General features: G+C 30.9%; 1 protein-coding gene across 3 annotated transcripts in view; it reads right to left on the reverse strand.

The window, feature by feature from the left end:
* Positions 1 to 20,978, reverse strand: part of unc80 (unc80, NALCN channel complex subunit) — a 249,409-nt gene that overhangs the window by 35,262 nt on the left and 193,169 nt on the right. For 2 of the 3 annotated variants that reach the window (XM_085816189.1, XM_085816190.1), the window contains exons 55-58: positions 10,265 to 10,388; positions 2,275 to 2,451; positions 2,087 to 2,182; positions 447 to 535 (exon numbers count right to left, since the gene is read on the reverse strand). In XM_085816189.1, the coding sequence (XP_085672315.1) occupies positions 447 to 535; positions 2,087 to 2,182; positions 2,275 to 2,451; positions 10,265 to 10,388 (486 nt within the window). Of the gene's footprint in view, positions 1 to 446; positions 536 to 2,086; positions 2,183 to 2,274; positions 2,452 to 4,685; positions 4,969 to 10,264; positions 10,389 to 20,978 lie in introns of those variants that run through there. The other variant, XM_085816191.1, reaches the window with a different exon arrangement.

Consider the following 20,978-nt stretch of genomic DNA (forward strand, 5'->3'; position numbering starts at 1 on the left):
GCAGAATCATGAAGTTCCCAGAAAAGAAGGCAAAAGGTCACTGAACAGATTGGAAGATACTTGACTGATTAAAGTTCATTTTTATACAGAAAAATTTAAGTTTTACTTCACATTAAAAACTGAAATTACTTTCTTTCCAGCTTGATAACTGAGTTTCAATTTCTGTCATTCTTCCGAATTTAATATTCGAGTTGTCTAATACATTAAACAGCTTGGATATCAACTAGTAAAATCACCAAAAACAGTCAATCACGCAGGCATATTTAAAGTGAAATCAGATGCTTAGTGATCAGTTTAGTTTATTTTTGACATCAACACTGAATCCTCAATATTACAAACAAAAGTGTACTTAGCATACCACTCACAAAAATAGCACCATAATTAAAAGATAGTAGTTCAAAAATCAAAAATATTTTACTCGCTGTTTTAATTTGATTAAAACTTACTTTGCACTTAATCATAGGATATAATAGAACATATAAAGGAGTTCGGTGTGTGACTGTGAAGTCTATGAAATTCCACAGCCCAAGCCCACCTAAAAATGAAAGATATATGTAATAAAGCTCTGAAATATAAGTAAAATACATCTGTATAAAATTCATTTACTCTGGCGTTTTTTTTACAAACAGTGAACTATTAAAAGTATTTTAGACAAAAATATATTCTATCCATAATCCAAAATATTTTCCTTGTATTTGGATTACACAGATATATTTTTTTCTGTATATCTGTAAAAATATTTGCATGTAATATTTATACAAATATACAGTATATATATATATATATATAATTTTATTTGTATTTTTGTCTGTGTATCTGTATAAAATTAAATTCACGCTTTATACACTGGTACTTTTAGAAGTAGCAAATTACGAAATTGTTTTAGACATAAATACATTGGTTCATAAATCCAAATGTATTTTTTTCATATTCTTTAAATCATAGAGTATTAACCTATTTCATAAAAGGAAAATCAACAAAATACACGTGTAGCTGTTTGACCCGACAATGATCTGTTATGATTGATCTATAAAGTAATATTCTGATCAAACAAACTTATTAAAACTTACCAGGACAGATCTAGATGAACATTCTAAAAAAACTCTGGAAATAGAATACAGGTATTATCAGAAAAGTTCTAAGAAATCGTTAGGTTTTTGCTCCCCTAATATTTAAAAATTATATTTCTTATATCTAAATACTCCGTATAATCACAAACATAGTCACCCTCCTTTTGCCACTATTATTACAAAATTATTTTCAATTTCCTTTCTTTTCTTTTTTAAAAATTTAGGTTATTTCAGATTCGGGCTTGAATGAAAAATAACTTTTCTCTGAATTTACTATTCCTTATGATGGCATTTAAATGCAAAATAACCATGCTTTTACAATTTTACTAGTTATAATAAAAATATACACTAAAGGACAAAATAGTTAAGACAAAGTAAATTTTCATTTAATCAAACTTGACATTGGGAATAAACAGTTCACTCAAGAGTTCATCCCAAGAGTAATTAATATTAAAATATTGATTAATTTTATGGATGATAAAAATTATTATTTAAAAAAGGAAAAGAACATGACACTATAATGCATCTAAACGTCTTATCTGTATTGCCTGTTTTTTCTTATCTTTATCTACTTTCAGAAATAAAAATATTTGGTAATTGTATATTTATTATAATAAGTTAAAGAAATATCAAAATTGCTAAAAATTTTTGGCGACCCCCATTAGTTTTTAAAACATTAATATTATTTTAGTTATTAATTACAGTAACTTTATTTTAGCTGTTTAAAACATTATTATTTTAGTATTATTTTAGTTACTTTAGTTCTGTATATATTGTATTGTATAAAATACTTTAAAAGGACACATTTCATTAAAAGAAAAAGAAAAGTTAATATAAATGAATATATAAAAGGAGCTTTTACAAGTAGAATTTTGAAATTAAATACAAGATAATAAATCCATACAATGGCTAAAAATAGTTGAATAGCACTTCAATCCTTACAAGATGATGCTAAAAAGTATTAGTTAAATGACAAAATACATTCACATAGATAATTAAAACTGCTATAAATTTACCTTGCATTCTATTGCCAAGTTCTCGAATACAACAAGCAATACGATGCCAATCATTTCCTAGCTGCTTCTCAAAGCATACTATAAGAATCTTTAAACCTTGGGAAAAAAAAAAAAAAAAAAAAAAAATTCTTTATAAATTGTTACATGAGAACTTTTTATATTAAAAGACGTGAATAAATTTTACATACCGACAAAACCAATATGAAAAAGAAACATCTTTGTTCGATTAGGAGATTTTCCAGTTGTACTGCTATCTGAAGCACCTTTAGTAGTTGCACTACTTTGTGCAGGTGAAATAGGAGCTAAAGCATGCAACACCATAGTAAGAGCAAATGCTATGTCAGAATGCCGTAATTTTGGAACATCTGAAATTTGAATAAAAAAATATGGGGAAAAAATTATACATTTTGAGTGAAATGCAATTCAGAATTGATTTAGGAAAACAAGAATTAACCAAGATGTACTGTTATGATGCTAATGCAGTTTATTATTATTACACATTAAATTTCTGTAAGATTAGAAATAACATATCAGAATTTTCACGTGTACATCTTTAAAATGTAAAACGCATAATTAAACACACATTGACAGTGACAAACATCGATTTTACAACAAAATAATAACTTTTTTTTTTTCAGTTTATTTCCTTTCAATTTTATAAGTTTCACTTTGAAGGGAAACTACCAACAAATTTTAAGTTGTAAAATATATATAATGCTAAATAAATAACACATGAATTAGCTCAAACATCTTGCAACACATTCTTCAATTTTCTTGAAGTATTTTTGATTATTTTCTCTTACACTTTGTTGTGTCAAGTTCTGGCTGATCCAAAATAGAACTTTTTGTTTATTTGTGTTTAATATATATATGTGTATGAGGATAATGATGTAGAAGTTGATATCACTACATAACATAGAATATGACATACGGGCAAGAACTTGGTGCATAAAAGATGTTCCCAACTGTGACAATTTAACACATTTTATTTTATTCTTGAGAAGCACACTTTTAATATGAATTACAATTTGCAATGATCACAACCTGTGTACATGTTCTTGATTAAATTTGTACCTTTTCTATATCTTACAATAATATGATTGATGAAAGTGGCATGTCTACAATGAAATTCAAGTTCAGAATAACTTGAGTTTCACTTCTCAGTTTTACGATTGGTATTAAAAATTTTGATTTCCAGATAGGAAATCATGCAAAATCCTTATTGCCTAAAGGGCTTTATGTAGAAGCTGCAATCACTAGCATCACATAAGAATCATATGGCAAAGAGTAATTTTGAAATGACACAGTTTTAACAGTCACGATCACTGCGTCAATGATCAGTTTCTCAGAGTTAATGCAGATGACGTTGACGTTGCTCCAGCAGAATCTGATGTACAAGCATGTGATGCATCTGAGGTAGAAGAAAGTGAAGAGGATAATATCATTCTACCCATCAGTCAGGAAATGTAACACACCTTGGACAGAGTAGAATGTTTTGCTGCAACATCCGAATCGATTGCTAGTTTTACAGAAGCCATGGGTACTGTCGGCTATGAAGTTGGTGATCTGCGAATGCTTATTGTCAGGCTGTACACTAAAGAGAGACTCATCCGTGAAGAGCATGTTGTTCCACTCACTTTGATTCATCTTTTTTCTGAGATGCTCCTGTGCCCAATTCTCCAGGGAGCATGGAGATTCTGTGTCGGCGAAATAAAAACCATAGGTCAGTGAGCATGCAAACCTACATGGTTGAGTCTATTTCGAACAGTTTGAGTTGAAACTGTTGTATAAGTAGCCCTCTGTACTTGCTGTTGCAAGAAAGTGGCATTCATAGTACAGTTTTTCCTGGCCATTAGTGTCAAATATCAATCCTCATTTTATGTGTTGCAGGCAAACGACCTTGTCTCGAGATTTAGTGAACATATCCAGTTTTCAAAAACCAATTTTATAGTCTGGAAATGATACTCCTAAAATTTCTGCTACTTTGGTCCGCCTCTAGACTACAAATTCAGCAAAGTCACCTTGCTGAGACACTGTATTGGTTACAAGACATTTGATGCCTGTCAGCTGTTTTTTTATCTCCTGCAGAAGGAATGCGACAAGTAATTTTTCACTCCTCATCTAAAATGTGTAATTGTTAATGTCATAGACAAATTTTGCATACTTACAACTTTATAAATGTTATAATTTTCCTTTCAAATGTCTTCTGTTTCAATTTTGCCAAAAACGTTGTTGATTATATGGTTACTTTATACCGAACTCACAATATTCCCAAAATTGTTTGGAAAAGTGTATTAGAGTGAGGTGAAAAAAAACTTTTTATTATATTTTTCTACAGTTATATATTCAGAACAGTTGCTTATCACTTAGCTATGCAAAAGAAAAAAAAAGTTTTCATATAAAAATATATCTTCCATTTATGTATCACACTTAAAATTTAAACAGAAAAGCAAAATTTTGCTGGTTTTTTGTCAATTTTTTACAATTACCATCACTACTATCTAAATGCAATTGTTCATAATGTGAATTTTGTGGCATGAGGAACATGAAATAAGTTCAAAACCTGTAATTTCAAATTGTTTATTGTTGTTGCAAAAAGGTCAAAATAGCAATTTTTTATAATTTCTCAAAATTTTACTTTTTTATTTAATGAACCAATGGTCAATATCCTTATCATTTTTAATTTTGTTATTCAAAATAATTTCCTGGCATAATACATCTTGTGAGGAGGGTTATCCTAATCAAGCCATCTGTTAGGTCAGCACCACATACAGTCAAAAGTCATTAATCCGGACTCGTCGGGACTTCGGCGATTCCAGATTATCGATTTTTCCGGATTATAGATCATCAGTTTAAATCTCGTAAGATGCCATGCAGAAATTCTAAAATTAAAAATAAGAAATCGTAATTTATGAAATAAAGAACAATTATGATCTAAAGGGTATCAAAATTTACAAAAAAAAAAAAAAAAAAAAAGCTTAATATTTATTTGTTTACTTTATTAAACATTTCTTTCAATGAAAGTTATTTAAGTTGCTTCGTTTTATGTGATAATACTTTCTCTTTAATTCTATAAACAGACAAAGTTCCGCTGTTCAAGTCCCGTTAATTGCTGTGCCGAGAATACCGACTAACTTGTCAATCGAAATTTTTTCGTTTTCACTAACCTCTCTGTCACATTCTTCATGTCTTTATCCATTTTTTGCAGCAATTCCACTTTTTGTTTGATGGACATCGAAACATACTTTCGTTTTGTACGATCCTTTGGGAGCTCCAGAATCGGAAATTCTATTTGACATAATTGAAAGTTCAAGTTTACTTTTATAATATTGCTCTTACAGTCTGCAAAAAATAATAAACTGGATACAATTTGAAGATTAAGGAACAACGCAATCATCAACATTAACTGAAATAGATAATTTTAGCTTATACCGTCCATTATACATAAAACGCGCATGCGAAAACGTATTCTGCGCTTGCGCACAAGCATATGCGCAGTCGTAAAAGGTCTTACGCGCACGCGTAAACGCCTATGCGCATGTGTCAATGAGGCACATGCGCAGAAAGTTTTTAGCTTTGAGGTCCGGATTATAGATCATTCCAGATTATGGGTGCCCGAATTAATGACTTTTGACTGTACTACCTTTTTAGATGCTTCAACCACAAGTTTGACACACTGTTTTAGAGCCTGCTTGTGAGAAAAGCTCTGAAAATCTGGTTGTAGCAATGTATCAGTCTTTAACAGATTTTTGATGTCCTAATCCATAATAGTTCTTAATAGTGGAAGAGAAGACATATTGCAACTATCTAACCAATTCATTCAGATGTAGTCTGTTGCTTCAAAGCAAAGAAAGCATTCAAAGCAAAGAAATCATTCCGCTGAATTTCTGGTTTGATGACATGTACTAAATTTTGAATCGAGTATCGTGATGTTCTGATGGCTTCAAAACTATCTCTGAACAGTCTGCAAAATTTTTGCTGGCTTGGTTTTGACCCAGAGAGGTATGTAACAAATGAAAATAGTATGTCTCAATTGCCTGATTTCATCAGTAGGTTTTTCTAAATTTGCATATCTTGCTGTCCTCGATAATCTTGAGTGTGAAAGCTGACCAGGATCATGAGTTACTAAATCTTCTAAAATTGTACCTGATTTCATGGCAGTAGAAGTATCAAGTACACATAACTGATCCTTGCTCAGCCCTTTTCTGTCAATATGAAGAGGAAGTTTTTCACACTCAGCAAGTTATTTCTCGATCTGTCCACTGAAGGGTTTAAGCCTTGTGGTAAACACCATCCAATAGATGAAATACGCGATGAAACTATAGTGCACTGAACAACAGTCCACTACAGCGGTCTCCCAACTTGAAATGCATGATGGAAAACAGCATTTTTCAAACCAGAAACACACAATGCAGTTCAGGTTCAAACTACTCATGAAAGCACTTTCCTCAAGTTTTACATAATATTTGATAATTATAGTCACCATTTAAAAATATTTGCAGCAAAAATTATGAAATATTGCTATTTGTACGTACATACTAAAAAACAGTTTTCTGAACTTTTAGTGTAAACAATACATAATTTCAAATTTTAAACTTCACATTAGGACCTATAGCAGCATTTCAATAGTACTGAGTTTACTAAATATAAAAAATTGAACAAAAACATAAGAATTTCACCATTTTTCAAAACATTGAAGGAAATGTACAAATGTAAAATATAATTTTAATTGAAAGATTTTGTTTAGCTAGGCTACAGACATCTTTTTCTAGTACAGTGAGAGAAAAATAAAAACAATTGTTTTTGCAACTCACCCTTACATATATATATGTGTAACAATTTAATGTGTAGAAGGAAACACTGGAACTCTTAACAGCTTTCAGAAGCAGTCATGGCTTATGTTTAAGGAATACAGATGAAGATAAATTGGATTTTGATAAATCACCAATCCTTATTTTCCCATATATCCAATTAGTTTGGCAGACACTTATTCAATTATAATTATATAGGCTAAATTTCTATGTACATTGGTTTTTTAAAGAAATGACATAGGCATTTGGCACGGGGAAGCAAAGCAGCGTGGATGTTGGCGTGGCGGAAGCTAGGGAAAGGAATGATGTAGTTTATTGTGCCAAGAGTATTTATACTAAGTCTGTAATTATAGACACAAGCTATGTTTGGTTAAGTTGAGGTTGTTATATAACACAGAATGATCCTGAATTCAGGAGAAGAGATGAATTTAGGGGAGAGCATCAAACCTAAAATAGTTAATTTTGAGATCGCCAATTATTTTTAAAACAGCTATCATATTTTGTTATACCTTACATACATATATATATATATATATAAGATATAACAAAATATGATGGCTATGTTAAAAAATAATTGGTAACCTTAAAATTGACTATTATAAATTTGACGTCCTGTCCTCATATTTTCTCACAAATTCAAGATCTTTCCACGTTACATAATGCTGCTTGAAAAGCTAAAACCTAATATTAGCCATTTGCAGCTTAGCTATACATATGTACCCACCTAGTATAAATACTGCTTCACAAGCAATTATGTCACTACTACTTCTTAACTTATCCTGCCATGCAAAACCTCTGCTGCCCTGCTAACTTACTTAAGATGACGTCATACTTTAAAACCTGTGTACATAGAAATCATTGTAGTCACCTATGATTAAAAAATATCTAGTCTGCAAAAAACTGATTTAATGTGCATTATCAAGGAATAAAATTATGTTTTGAAACAGCCACTTCTGGAAGTTTTTGATTTATGCATCCATATTTCCAATTATGCAGTAAAGTCTCTTTGACTGCCAGAAATAAAAGCACTGGGTTCCTTCTACACATTAAAACATCATATATATGTATAAGTAAATATTTTAATTAATCATAATAAATTGCCTAATACTTGAGCAAAAATTGTACAGTAATAAAATAATTTATTTACAAATGGATTATTTAGTATATTATCTCTGGTAAAAGTATATTTACGGGTACCCCCTTTGGCGGTACATGGATACCAAGTTTGTGCAATACTTTGACTTGTTATTTTGGCTTTGTGTAGCGGCGATTTTAATTCCAAAAACCGCCACTACACAAAGACAAAAGAACAAGTCAAAGAATTGCACAAACTCGGTATCCATGTACACATTGACCTATTTAAAAAAAAAAAAAAAAAAAAAAAAAAAATCGCAGAACTACACAAACTACACATTGCACACTCCCTTGACTTTAACCATGTACATGTCAACCTATTTTTACTTAAGCAAAATATCAGAGAATTGCACAAACTTGGCATTGCGCACTCCCTTGAATTTGCCTATGTCTTAAGAACATTCAACTACTCAAGTAACCATAAATGAAACAACTTGGTGATAAACAAAATGACAACTTTGCGATAAATGAAACAACTTCACAATTATACAAGGGGTACCCTTTAGTCTACTCTAACTATTACCTCCTCTAATAAAGGTAGTTAGAATTCTAGTGGAATGAAGTTAACTCATAAGCATATTTAAAAACATAATCTTGAATTTTTTTTTTAAACAGGAACATCAAATATGAATCAAGAATAAATTGAAAATGGAAACTTTTAAAATGGTACAGTTAAAATGAAAATGTAATCAACAAACCAAGTAATTATTGTCATTGACTGAAAATTGGTTAACTCTTCAAGGGGAACAAACCAATTAATAATAGTTTATTCAATTAATAATAGTTAATAAATGCAAAGGTGCTTCAGTTTTTACTTAAGTAAGAAATTTTATGCCAAAGATGTATTTAGTAAGATAAGTTTCCATTTTCACTTTGATTTTAATAAAAAATAAAGGAGCTTGATGCATTTCAAATGGATGCATGTCCTTCTCTTTATTATGAATAAACACTGCTTTTGGTGTATGTGGTGTGGTGTATTTAATTATGGCAAAGCACACGAGGGCTATCTGCCTAAGGGGAGGGATGCCTTTGTGGAGGACTTTCTAAGGGAAACTGGCTCGTATACACGTTACACATGGGGAAAACCACAAAAATGCCCATGCAGCCAGCCCGTTCGCGGGATTCGAACCTCGGACCGAACCACCAGTGTTCAGCGACTTTACCACTCGGCCGCTGGTCGGCCTTTAGGTGTATGTAAAGGTGATGTGTAGAGATGCTAATATTAAAGAACAAAATTGCTTTTATATAATTAGGTCTGATTTTTCTCAATTATCCACACCACTCCTTTTCAATAAAATCATGGCCAAAATCAGGTTGAATATTTCCATTTCCTAAGCATTAAACTACCTTCGACATCTGAAGAAAAGATCAATACATAATTTTAACTTCAAATTCATTCACTACAGTTTCAATGCTGTAAACTCAGACCATCTAAAACCGAGCTTCTGAAACTTTTTTCAGTCGTGACCTCCTTTTTATCACCCAGATTTTTTTTGCAACCCCACGACCCCCTAATATTTACAAAAATTTTGTGGGACCCCCATAAGCATTGTGCTAATCTGACACGCGCACGTGAGTGAAATTGTCAATTTTTTCACGTGTACTATAATATGCTATTGCAGTTTTAGGTCATTAACTTTAATTTATAATTTTAAGACATAGGACAATGTGAAAACTTTAAACAAGTAACACATGAAATGAAAGCGTCACGTCAAATGCAAGTAAAATGAACGTTTATGTTATAAAAAGACCATGTCGAGGCATTTTCATTTTTCTTTGTCTGTATTGTCTTATCTTTAGCTATTTTCAGATACATTGTGTAAAAATATTTGGTAATTGTAAAGTTATTATAATATAATAAGTTACAGAAATATTAAAACTGCTAAAATTTTGGAGACCCCGTGCTGCAGGTCTTACGACCCCCATGGGGGATCGAAACCCACAGTTTAAGAAACTTTGATCTAAAATTATATATATATATATATATATAAAGGTAAGCACACACATACACCTAAAATCGAAGTATGTAAACTAAAAATAATACATAATCTAAACACAAATCATGAAATTTAAATGTCAGCTGATTGTGATTTTATGTATACAATTATACCCTTTTATACTTTTAGCAAAAATAGCAAATAATCTTAAAAACTATTCTTAAATTTTAGTTTAAAAATATGTATGGAAATTCTACAATTAACTTATAGTTTACATATAAATAATGAAACACTACCTTTAATCCCACTGCTAATTCGGATACAAAGAGGAAGTATTAGATTCATTAGATAGGTTTCTACTTTTTCTGGACTAGAAAAAGCGGAGCTTCCTCCACAAACACTTTCCAAAGACTGAGCTTCCTATTTAAAATGATATTTACACATCAGTATTAATTCTAAAGGAAGGAAATAATTCAAATTAACAAATTGTCTGAAAATTAAGCATACTTGCATGCTAATGTAAAAAGCAACAATTTAATATTCATAGTTTTGGCATTATCTCAGCTGTGGGTATTAAATTTCAAATATGATTAAAATTAATGTTACCAAACTAATTTTTTATGAATTTTTAGAAAATGTGTCTTTTAGCAACAGAGCTTTTAGAACAATAAAATGACTAATAAAAAGCTTTATCCTTTTTACTACCTTGTACAAAGTAAAAAGGAAGTATTGTAATAGCGAAAATTTTCGGGCATCATATTTCAAAGAAAATATCTATTTTTACTGCTAACAAATGCAATTTAACGATGTTTTTGCATGACATCTGTACATAAGGAGAGTATAAAAGACTCTTTTCCACCCAAAAAAAGTTTTTCACCCAAAAACTGATTTAAAATTAATTCTGAAGAGAATTTTTCGTGGCTTCTGTAGGTACGTATCTCACATAACTCAAAAGTGAGTAGCCTCAGAACGTTGAAATTTTATATAGAGGACTGCTATAACATGTAGATGTACACCTCATATTTTGGTTGCAATCGGCTGCACCATACATATATAAATATTTTATCATCATATATATATATAAATATATGTATATATATGATGATAAAATTTAGTTTGGCAGTTGGGAACTTTTGAAGAATCACAAAAATCCCTCAATATTCCAAATATACCTTTATTACTTGTGGCACTTCACAATGGGGGGCAATCTGCACCACACAATTTTGATGATGGCACATTACATTTTAAACAAATGCAGCAAAGCAAGAGCCTTCAGAGCAAGCAAAAGCAGAGAAAGAGAGGGTAGGGTAGGATTGCAACAATATTTTATAGTAAAATTTTTTGTTAATCTGATTGGCTAAAACTTATACGCAATGCAGAAGTTTCAAGATGACATAATGTCGAATACATTTTCAGATATGATGCATTTTAGAGAAAGTTATTACTAGAGACAAAGCACTCAATTTTAAAATGTGCAATTAAGAGGCATTTTAAATTATAATTTTGATTTGCATTTTTAAAAAATATCTTACATATATATCTACATTGTTAATCGGCTCAGTAATCTCAGCTTCTTTACTCTTATATGTTTGTACGTTGTGCATTTTTTGCTTTAAAAATGATTGAATTATGTTGTTCTTCTCTTTCAGTTAAGGTTTTTATGCCGTTAGTAAATCTGCATGAAATATTTGTGGAGTTATGAACAATTTAAAAGTTGTTGAAGTACAGCTAATCCTAATTTATTTTGGGATGGTGGACATGTTTGTTTACATTTCAAACTTGGCAGCAAAATAGTGGATTTGTTGCCAATCTAGGGAAACTAAACTTCACAACAACAAAGAAACCACCTTCTTTTATTATTGTGAATTAAATCATGTTTAATCCAGTCTGGAATTTATTCGAGGAAATAAGTGCTTAAGATTTACTTCGTAATTTTTTATACAGATATTTCGAATTTTTATGTATTTTTGTCTTGTCGAGAAGCGAGTACTGAATTAATTGAATGAGAAATGCTGAATCGTTTGTAAAAAACTGTTTCTTTTTTTTGTTTTGTTTGCTTAATTTCTTTTATATATTGTTTTAGATTTATTATAGTATTTTAATAGAACATGTGGCAATGATTAGAAAATTCTTCAAATGATATAAATTTATATGCATTGAGTTATAATATGAACGAATAGTAATGCTGTTAAGTGATCTTAGCACCAGAGTGTCGCTATGTAAACAAATATAGTGAATTTTAAAGAGTGCATTTATTCTATTGTGGTTTATGCACTATTGACAAAGTAGATTTAATTCAATCCAAATTAAATGCAAGAAAAAATGCGTATAATTAACAGGGTTGCCACTTAAAGAGGAGAATGAAATCCCCAGACTTTTCCAGGTTTTCCAGGTGTGTTTTGAGAAAATTCCAGTCTATCCTTATAGTGCGTGTTGGCTGCGCTGAGAGGTAAATTAATTATGGTACCACTTGAAAACACAAAAATTTGCCAATCGTGTCAGACTTATTATATATATAATTCTGAAAGCATTACTATTATAGCTATAATAGGACTTGTTTTCTCGGTTAATCTTTGGATTATGGTAACTTGGCGATTTTTGGGCAAAAATTTGACGACCAACTCTGCTACAGGAACCCTCTATTTTTTTTTTCGCCGCCATTTTGTCTTCACGAAGTAAAGACATGTTTCTTTTCTTTTTATTTACTGAACACTTTCTCCAACAATCTACTAGCTGAATTACACTTATGCTAGAAATTTTATGTAACAAAACTGCTTAATCATGACAAATATTAACTGCAAAATTGGGAAAAAGTGCACAATCACAAACTCCTTGCGCGTTTTTCAGAATAGCACATACACATACGTCCACTTATTTTTACTTAAAAAAACATCCCAGAATTGCACACACTCTTAACTGTATCCATCTATACTGCTATTTTCTCATAAATTACAAAAATTTGCACGAAAATGCAACAAAATTCTGTGAATCTTTAAACTTGATAAAAAGCACATATATGAAATTATCTGATCGCGAAAAAGTATATACCCTTTCCAAGGATGAACATTTCCACGTATAAAATAAATAAAATATCCCAAAACTTTTACCTCTAAATTATCTATTATATTATAAACGTTACCAACGAATTCATACCGCAAACATTACAAATGGTTACAAATACTTAATGTCAAATATTTAAATTACTTCCATGCATGTTTACTTCAACTGAAACGTATACCAAATTCCTACAAACATAAAATTCATAAAATAACTATCATTTAATTAAAATATCACTAAACCATGTACACGTCGACTTATTTTTACTTAAAAAAACATCCCAGAATTGCACAAAAATGGCATTGCGCACACTCTGCACTATATCCATGTACCCTGCTTTTTTCTCATAAGATTTCAAAAATTTAATGAAAATTAGAAAAATTTCACAAAAATGCATGAAAATTTTGTGAATCTTTAAATCTGGTAAAAAGAACATATATGAAATTACCTGATCGCAAAAAGTATATACCCTTTCCAAAGATGAACATTTCCACGTATAAAATAAATAAAATATCCAAAAACTTATGCCTCTAAATTATCTATTATATTATAAACTTTACCAACGAATTCATACCGCAAACATTACAAATGGTTACAAATACTTAGTGTCAAATATTTAAATTACTTCCATGCACGTTTACTTCAACTGAAACGTATACCAAATTCCTACAAACATAAAATTCACAAAATAACTATCATTTAATTAAAATATCACTAAACCAGGTACACGTCGACTTATTTTTACTTAAAAAAACATCCCAGAATTGCACAAAAATGGCATTGCGCACACTCTTCACTATATCCATGTACACTGCTTTTTTCTTATAAATTAGAAAAATTTCACGAAAATGCATGAAAATACTCAACGTATTCTACTCAAACTTATTCCAAAATACTACAAACATACAACTCACAAAATCACGATCATTAAATTAAAATATAATTAAATTAAAAACACTACTTTAAATAAGCACATATATTAAATTAATAAAAATTAGATTACAATCCTAATTACTTTAAACTAAATCATTGCTAATAACAAATAATAACAAATATTCACTTCAAAATTGGGAAAAAGTGCACAATACCATACTCCTTACGCATTTTTCAAAATAACACATACACATAAACCATGTACACGCCGACTTATTTTTACTTAAAAAAACATCCCAGAATTGCACAAAAATGGCATTGCGCACACTCTTCACTATATCCATGTACACTGCTTTTTTCTCATAAATTAGAAAAATTTCACGAAAATACATGACAATTTTCTCAATCTTTAAACCCGGTAAAAAGAACATATATGAAATTACCTGATCACGAAAAAGTATTTACCCTTTCCAAATATGAACATTTCCACATATAAAATAAATAAAATATCCAAAAACTTTTGCCTCTAAATCATCTATTATATTATAAACGTCACCAACGAATTCATACCACAACCATTACAAATACTTAGTGTCAGATATTTAAATTATTTCCATGCACGTTTACTTCAACTAAAACGTATACCAAATTCCTACAAACATAAAATTCACAAAATAACTATCATTTAATTAAAATATAATTAAATTCAAAAACACTACTTAAAATGAGCACATACATTAAATTAATAAAAATTACCTTACAATCCTAATTACTTTAAACTAAATCATTGGTAATAACAATTTTCCCAATAATACCAAATTCCTTTACTTCCACCTTACATTTAGAACAATGCATAAAAATAATATCCTCAAATAATTAAAATACTAACTTACCTAATCTTCTTCAGAATCTTGATTACGTGTCCGATAAACTTTTCTTCTTTCTGTTTCAGGATCTTTAAAATCATACTTATAGTTTGTTCACAGCAAGGTACCAGGTAAAATAAATAACTTAATAAAACATCTTTATTTCTATCTCCCACAACCTTAAAGAAACATTTATTACTACCCTTTTCAATACCACTAAATACTCATTTCGAATTCACTTTAGTTACGGCCATGGGATCCAAAAATTCACGAACACTGTTTCACACAACACAGAATAAAGCCAAATACAAAATTTCCAGATTTTTTCCCGATTTCCCCCCTTTTCCGATTAAAGAACCGTAATTCGTCCGTTAATATCACATGACATATCCCACGATCTCTCATTTCCCTCACACAAAATAATGCGTAATCGGAACTGAGTACTGCTCACATTATTACCAAAGTCCCAGGTAGTAACCTTTATCGCCTCCAAAATGTCGCCAAACTACCAGTTACCATATTGTAAAGATCAACAAAAAACACTACTTAAAATATAAATAAGCACATACATTAAATTAATAAAAATTAGATTACAATCCTAATTACTTTAAACTAAATCATTGCTAATAACAATTTTCCAATAATATTATATTAATTTATTTACTCCTTACATTTAGAACAATGCATAAAAATAATATCCTCAAATGATTAACAATACTAACTTACCTAATCTTCAGAATCTTCATTACGTGGCACACACACATCCACTATTTCACACAACACACAATGAAGCTTAATACAAAATAATATAGTACTACAGTTTTCCAAATCCCCCCCCCTTTTCCGATTAAAGAACTGTAATTCGTCCATTAATGTCACATGACATATCTCATGATCTCTCATTTCCCTCACACAAAATAATGCGTAATCGAAACTGAGTACTTCTCAGATTATTACCAAAGTCCTAGGTAGTAACCTTTATCGCCTCCAAAATGTCGCCAAACTACCAGTTACATATTCCAAAGATCAGACGTTTTCTCCACTGAAAGATTGAGATTAGAATCTGCCCAATCTGGATTAAAAAATGAGATGCAGACATTTTGCAGCTAAACGAAAGAAATAAAATAAATTCAGGTATTTTATATTTATTTAGCAGCATACATAAACAAAAATATGTGCATTAAATTTCGTGACAGTATGTCATCATACTGCTAGATTTAGTTTCAGAATTATGCCAGAGAAATTTGCCTGAAATTCGAAAGTATTATTAACTAATAATAAATAAATTTAGAGGAAGAACATTAAATGATATAAATAACATTAAAATGAAGTTAGTTACTTAAAAATTGAATTACAATAATCAATGATATTTTGGCGAATATATTCATATTAAACGTTAGCCTAGATGACTGATTACTATTTTTTTATTTTACTGCAAAATGAAAAATAAGGCATCTATTAAAATGAAAAAAAAGTTTAAAAGATTTTGCGATAAAATTTTAGTCTTTGTACAATTTTGAAAACTGCCGCCAACACCAAAATGACTGGTTTACTGCCCAACACCTTCTTAAACAAAGACTAAGAGACAGAATGAAGTAACTTGTTACTGCTCATCATAATGTCACCAAATCCCGTATGTACCGTACATGGAGGTTAGAATAAAAAATAAATAAATAAATAAAATAAAATGCGTATGTTTAAGATAAAAATACTTCTCTGCAACAGAAATGGCTCCATCCCAACGTAGAGGGAAACAGATCCGTATGCGCGAAATATCTGTTGCCGAAGCTCGCGAAATTCGAATGTCAAGTTTATCAAGAGTACATAAAACGAATATCGTTTTAAATTTCCTTAAACTTTAAAGGAAAAGAAAAAGTTTTTGAGCGATTAAATTAATTAATAGATTAGCTATTTTGAACAAAAAAAGTACGAAAATCCGAGTATAAATTATCACGAAAGTCAAAGAACGTTTTTTCTAAACACATGCTACACAAATTCCTATACACGTTTGCGGAGGGGGGGGGGTAATTCTCACCGTCAGGTTCCGTCGCCAAATCCCCTTGGCGAGTTTTTCCCTCCGCTTTCTAGCGGCACTCTAGCAAACTGATCTACATTACGTCTATGGAACCTTTCTTTCTTTACATAGACATTTTTACATTAGAACAGAGTACATGGGGGCTATTCTAGCCTCCATAGCCCTCATGGTACCGTATATTAAGATTAAACCGATTTTGTTGTATACGAGAATGGGAAGATATTTTCGGTACTTTTCCGTTTTGCCGGCGCAAGCGATAAAGTTGCCAATAATGGTACAACCGATGCCAAACGGAATATTCTCGCTGGTAACCTTTTACGCCTCATTTTCAAAACAAGTCGCAGCTTTTTCTTATCAGATTGATTGTTTTTTTCAATGCTGGCATATAATTGCATAGAATTTTTATCAGATAGTTCAGTTTTATGTCTAAGGCCATTTTCGGTAATTAAGTCAATTGGGATGCAATCACAGCGTTTATCTGAAGCCGAAAATATAGAAAAGGTAAAGTCAAGGGTTAAATTCATCCATTCTAATGACAATGCATTAGCGAAGTAAAGCACTGCATTTTTACATAATTTCTGAGTAAGCTATTCGTACGAATTGAAATATTTCTTGCATATAAACTTGTGTTCCAAATTAAGATTTAACTTGAAATTAATGTAGATAATTACTGAGAGCATTAGAATTTTGTAGAGTAGTTTACGTGAGATGAGATCGCTTGGGGTCACGTGATATGAACCGGCGAATCAGGATGGTGAACCATGAAAGCATAGTAAATTCTTAAATTAATGTTTTTTTTACAAATTTATTGTCTTTATTTATTGGCTTTTTATAAAGTTTTAAGCGATATTAAATATTTATGCCTTCAAAAAAAGAATTCTTAAAACTAACATTTTTTTAATATTTTTTATGTGTATACTGTATGTTGTCGCCAATAAAGTCTGCTTGGCGAGATTTGCGCCGGCGAAACGGAAAAGTACCATATTTTATTTTTCTTTAGTTCAACATACTAATCTGCACATGCGAGTCTTAGGATTCTCGCGGTTACTAGAAACCAAACTTGCCGAAAACTTGCTTTGCCCATAGAAAGTCTATGTACAATACATATTCTTTGCTTTGCCCTTCTAAAAAACAATCTGATTTGGAGCTGCGAAAATTGGCTCCACGCCAGCTGCCCGAATGGCGCTCATCCGATACATAACTCGCCAACAAAGTGCTCGTTTTCAACATTGGCGCAAAACTCGCTTTTTGGGGGATCGCCGTATGACATTTCCTGACTTACAGGATTTTGACTAAAATATTCAAATTTCTTGACTTTTCCCCGACGTTTTTGGTCAATTTTCGAATTCTCTGACTTTTTTCCGGTTTTCCCGATTTTCCAGGTAGCGTGGCAACTCTGAATTAAATATTCCGTGCAAGTAAGTCATGTGGTGTACACATCAGATTTTTTAATTATAATTTTAAACATTTATCCACATTTCAATACAGAGATTAGAATTCAGATATTTCTGGAAAAGAAAAAGTAACATTAAGAGTTTATTTTTGTTGTCATTCAAGTTTTTATTTCACCTAGAAAAAGCAATAGATTAAAATGCACAATTTACCAACATATAAGAATGGGAAAAAAAAAAAAAAAAAAAAAACTGAGCTCATTAAGCTGAGTAACAGAGTGGGTGTATATATATATATATATATATATATATTTAAATACTTTTGATGTGGCCAACTGCAAGACAAAAGGGAGGTGCACAACTGCATGTTATAGCAGTTTTATATACCAAATTTCAATGTTCTGAGACTACTTGTTTTTAAGTTATGCTAGATACGTACATATGTACAGATGTTATGAAAAAAATCTCTTCTGAATCCATTTTAGGTCAATTTTATAATCTGTTTGGGAAAAACAAGTCTTTTTGTTCCATCGTTAAACAATAATGGTTAAAATGGATATTTTCGTTGCAATATGATACCCGGAATTTTTTATGATTATAATATATTCATACAAGGAAGTAAAAATAGAAGGCTTGACTAATCAATTATAAGAATATTAAAGAAATTAAATAAACATAAAACAGACCTGCAAATGTAGTTCATGAACTAACTTCCAAACTCTTCATAAAGTCCATCAAGAACTGAGAATACTTATAGTAAAATTTTGATGGTTCAAGTCTCTGGTTATTAGTGTATAATTTTAAAGACTATAGTATCTAGTTTTAAATTAAAATTTTTATGGGATACTGACTGGGGGGGATAAAGTTTCAGGGAATGAATGACATTTCTTATTTTGATATAATAAAGGATGAAAGTTAAATTTTATTATAATATTTGTATATCTTGATATATAAGTGGTAAGATATGTCATATATGATTAAAATTAATGAATTAGATTTTATAAAATCTAATTTATTATTTGTTATTATATATTAATTCACCTATCAATGCTGTTCTAGTATTTTATAATCAAACTCTTCACACAAACACAAAATATTCTTAGTACATCATACTGAACAGCTACCTTTGTATAATGTGCTGGAAATTAATTAAACATATTATTGGATCTTAAATGTTGGTATGTGCAGAAACTTCAAGTAGACTGCAAAATGTATGGCTTTATATGGCTGCAAAAAATCAGGATTTTCCAACCAATTACTCCGTTAGTAAGAAACAATGTTTGAGACGATTTAATCCCCCTAAAGGGTGAAATATCAAGAATATTTTAAAGAGATTTATGTGCACCTAGGTGAAATTTGTGTAAATGGGATGGGTTTTTGCCGTAATTACTTTAAATGGGTTTCCTGCTTTCTGTAGACATGGTAATTATTTGAGGTAACCCTCCTATAACAGGGTATATAGGTTCCTAGAAAATTATATGACCCAGGAGTTTTTATCTTCATTTTAAGTTCTTGCACCTTGTTCACTCTTTAAAAAATTTGTAATTTTACTTTGCTTGCAGGATCTTACCAGGTCAACATAAATTTCCCCGTATGGAGCTAGACAGTTTTGCAAGCTCCTGTTTGAATTTTTGGCTTCTTTCAGAGGAAGGTTCGGCATTCAAGAAAAATGACTCGAGATTTTTAGGTAAGCTTAGGCCTTCTTTTAATTTTTTTAATGCTAAATTATAAACTGCACAATCTTCATCAGTGCTAGTGTCCTCAGAATCCATTTGATTTATAGCTTCATGTGCCATTTCCATCAAATCCGTTCAATCAACTTCTTCCACTAATAAATCTTGAATGGCCTCAATAGCCTTAGCCCCCCCCCAAAAACCACCTCTGATTGATTTAGCGAGTTCTAATATGTCACCAATTTCCTTTTCTGATAATTCACACACACTTTCTATTACTGAAGAGGGCCATATCTTCTTCCAACATGCATTTAATGTTGGTACCGTATTTGACGGCATTGGCATATAAGACGCACCCTTATTTAGATGGCTACACACAAGGAAAAAAGGTTTCAATAGCGTGGTTTCTTTTAGTTCTCACCTTTCGTAAAAGCTAAATAAACAATTATTGAATGCAATTAACTTCACATATAAGACTGTGTCCTTCACGTATAAGACTGTGTCCTTCACGTATAAGATGCAGGTAACTTTTTTGAGACCAAATTTAGGAAAAAAAGTGCATCTTATATGCCATCAAATATGGTATTTTTACTTCTTTCAGCAACAAAGATATGATATCCAAATAGTGCTTGATTGAAAAACAATTTCTTCCAAGCTTCCATTACATTAATAATTTTGAATCGGTTACATCTAAACTCCACTGTAATTTCCTTCTTATGTAATATGTTTTAAAGGTATAAATAATACCCTGATCCAATGAATTTTGTTATTGTGTCCATATTACATGGAACAATGGTTGCCAGAGCTTACTTCGAAGACAGGTTGGACTTCTATTTTCCACCCCTAATTTGAGGAAGAGCACCCCGGGGAAAGGAGCATCTGGGAGTACAAGAGAACTTGCGGCTCGACACATATTTAGAGTACCGTCATGCCACACCGACACTATACACTTACAAATATCTATGTCTTCTCTGGGATTCAAACCGGGCCCTTCGATACCATAGTAGGCTACCCTAACCACTTTACCATCTGTGCGACTGATCCAATGGTTGAAGCAATGAAGTAGTGTTAGGTGGTAGGAACAGTATTTTGAGGTTGCAATTATTCAAATCTTA

The sequence above is a fragment of the Stegodyphus dumicola genome, chromosome 4 (genome assembly GCF_044657685.1).
Source record: "Stegodyphus dumicola isolate Sdum_Otavi_A_Nest chromosome 4, ASM4465768v1".
NCBI classification, from domain to species: domain Eukaryota; kingdom Metazoa; phylum Arthropoda; class Arachnida; order Araneae; family Eresidae; genus Stegodyphus; species Stegodyphus dumicola.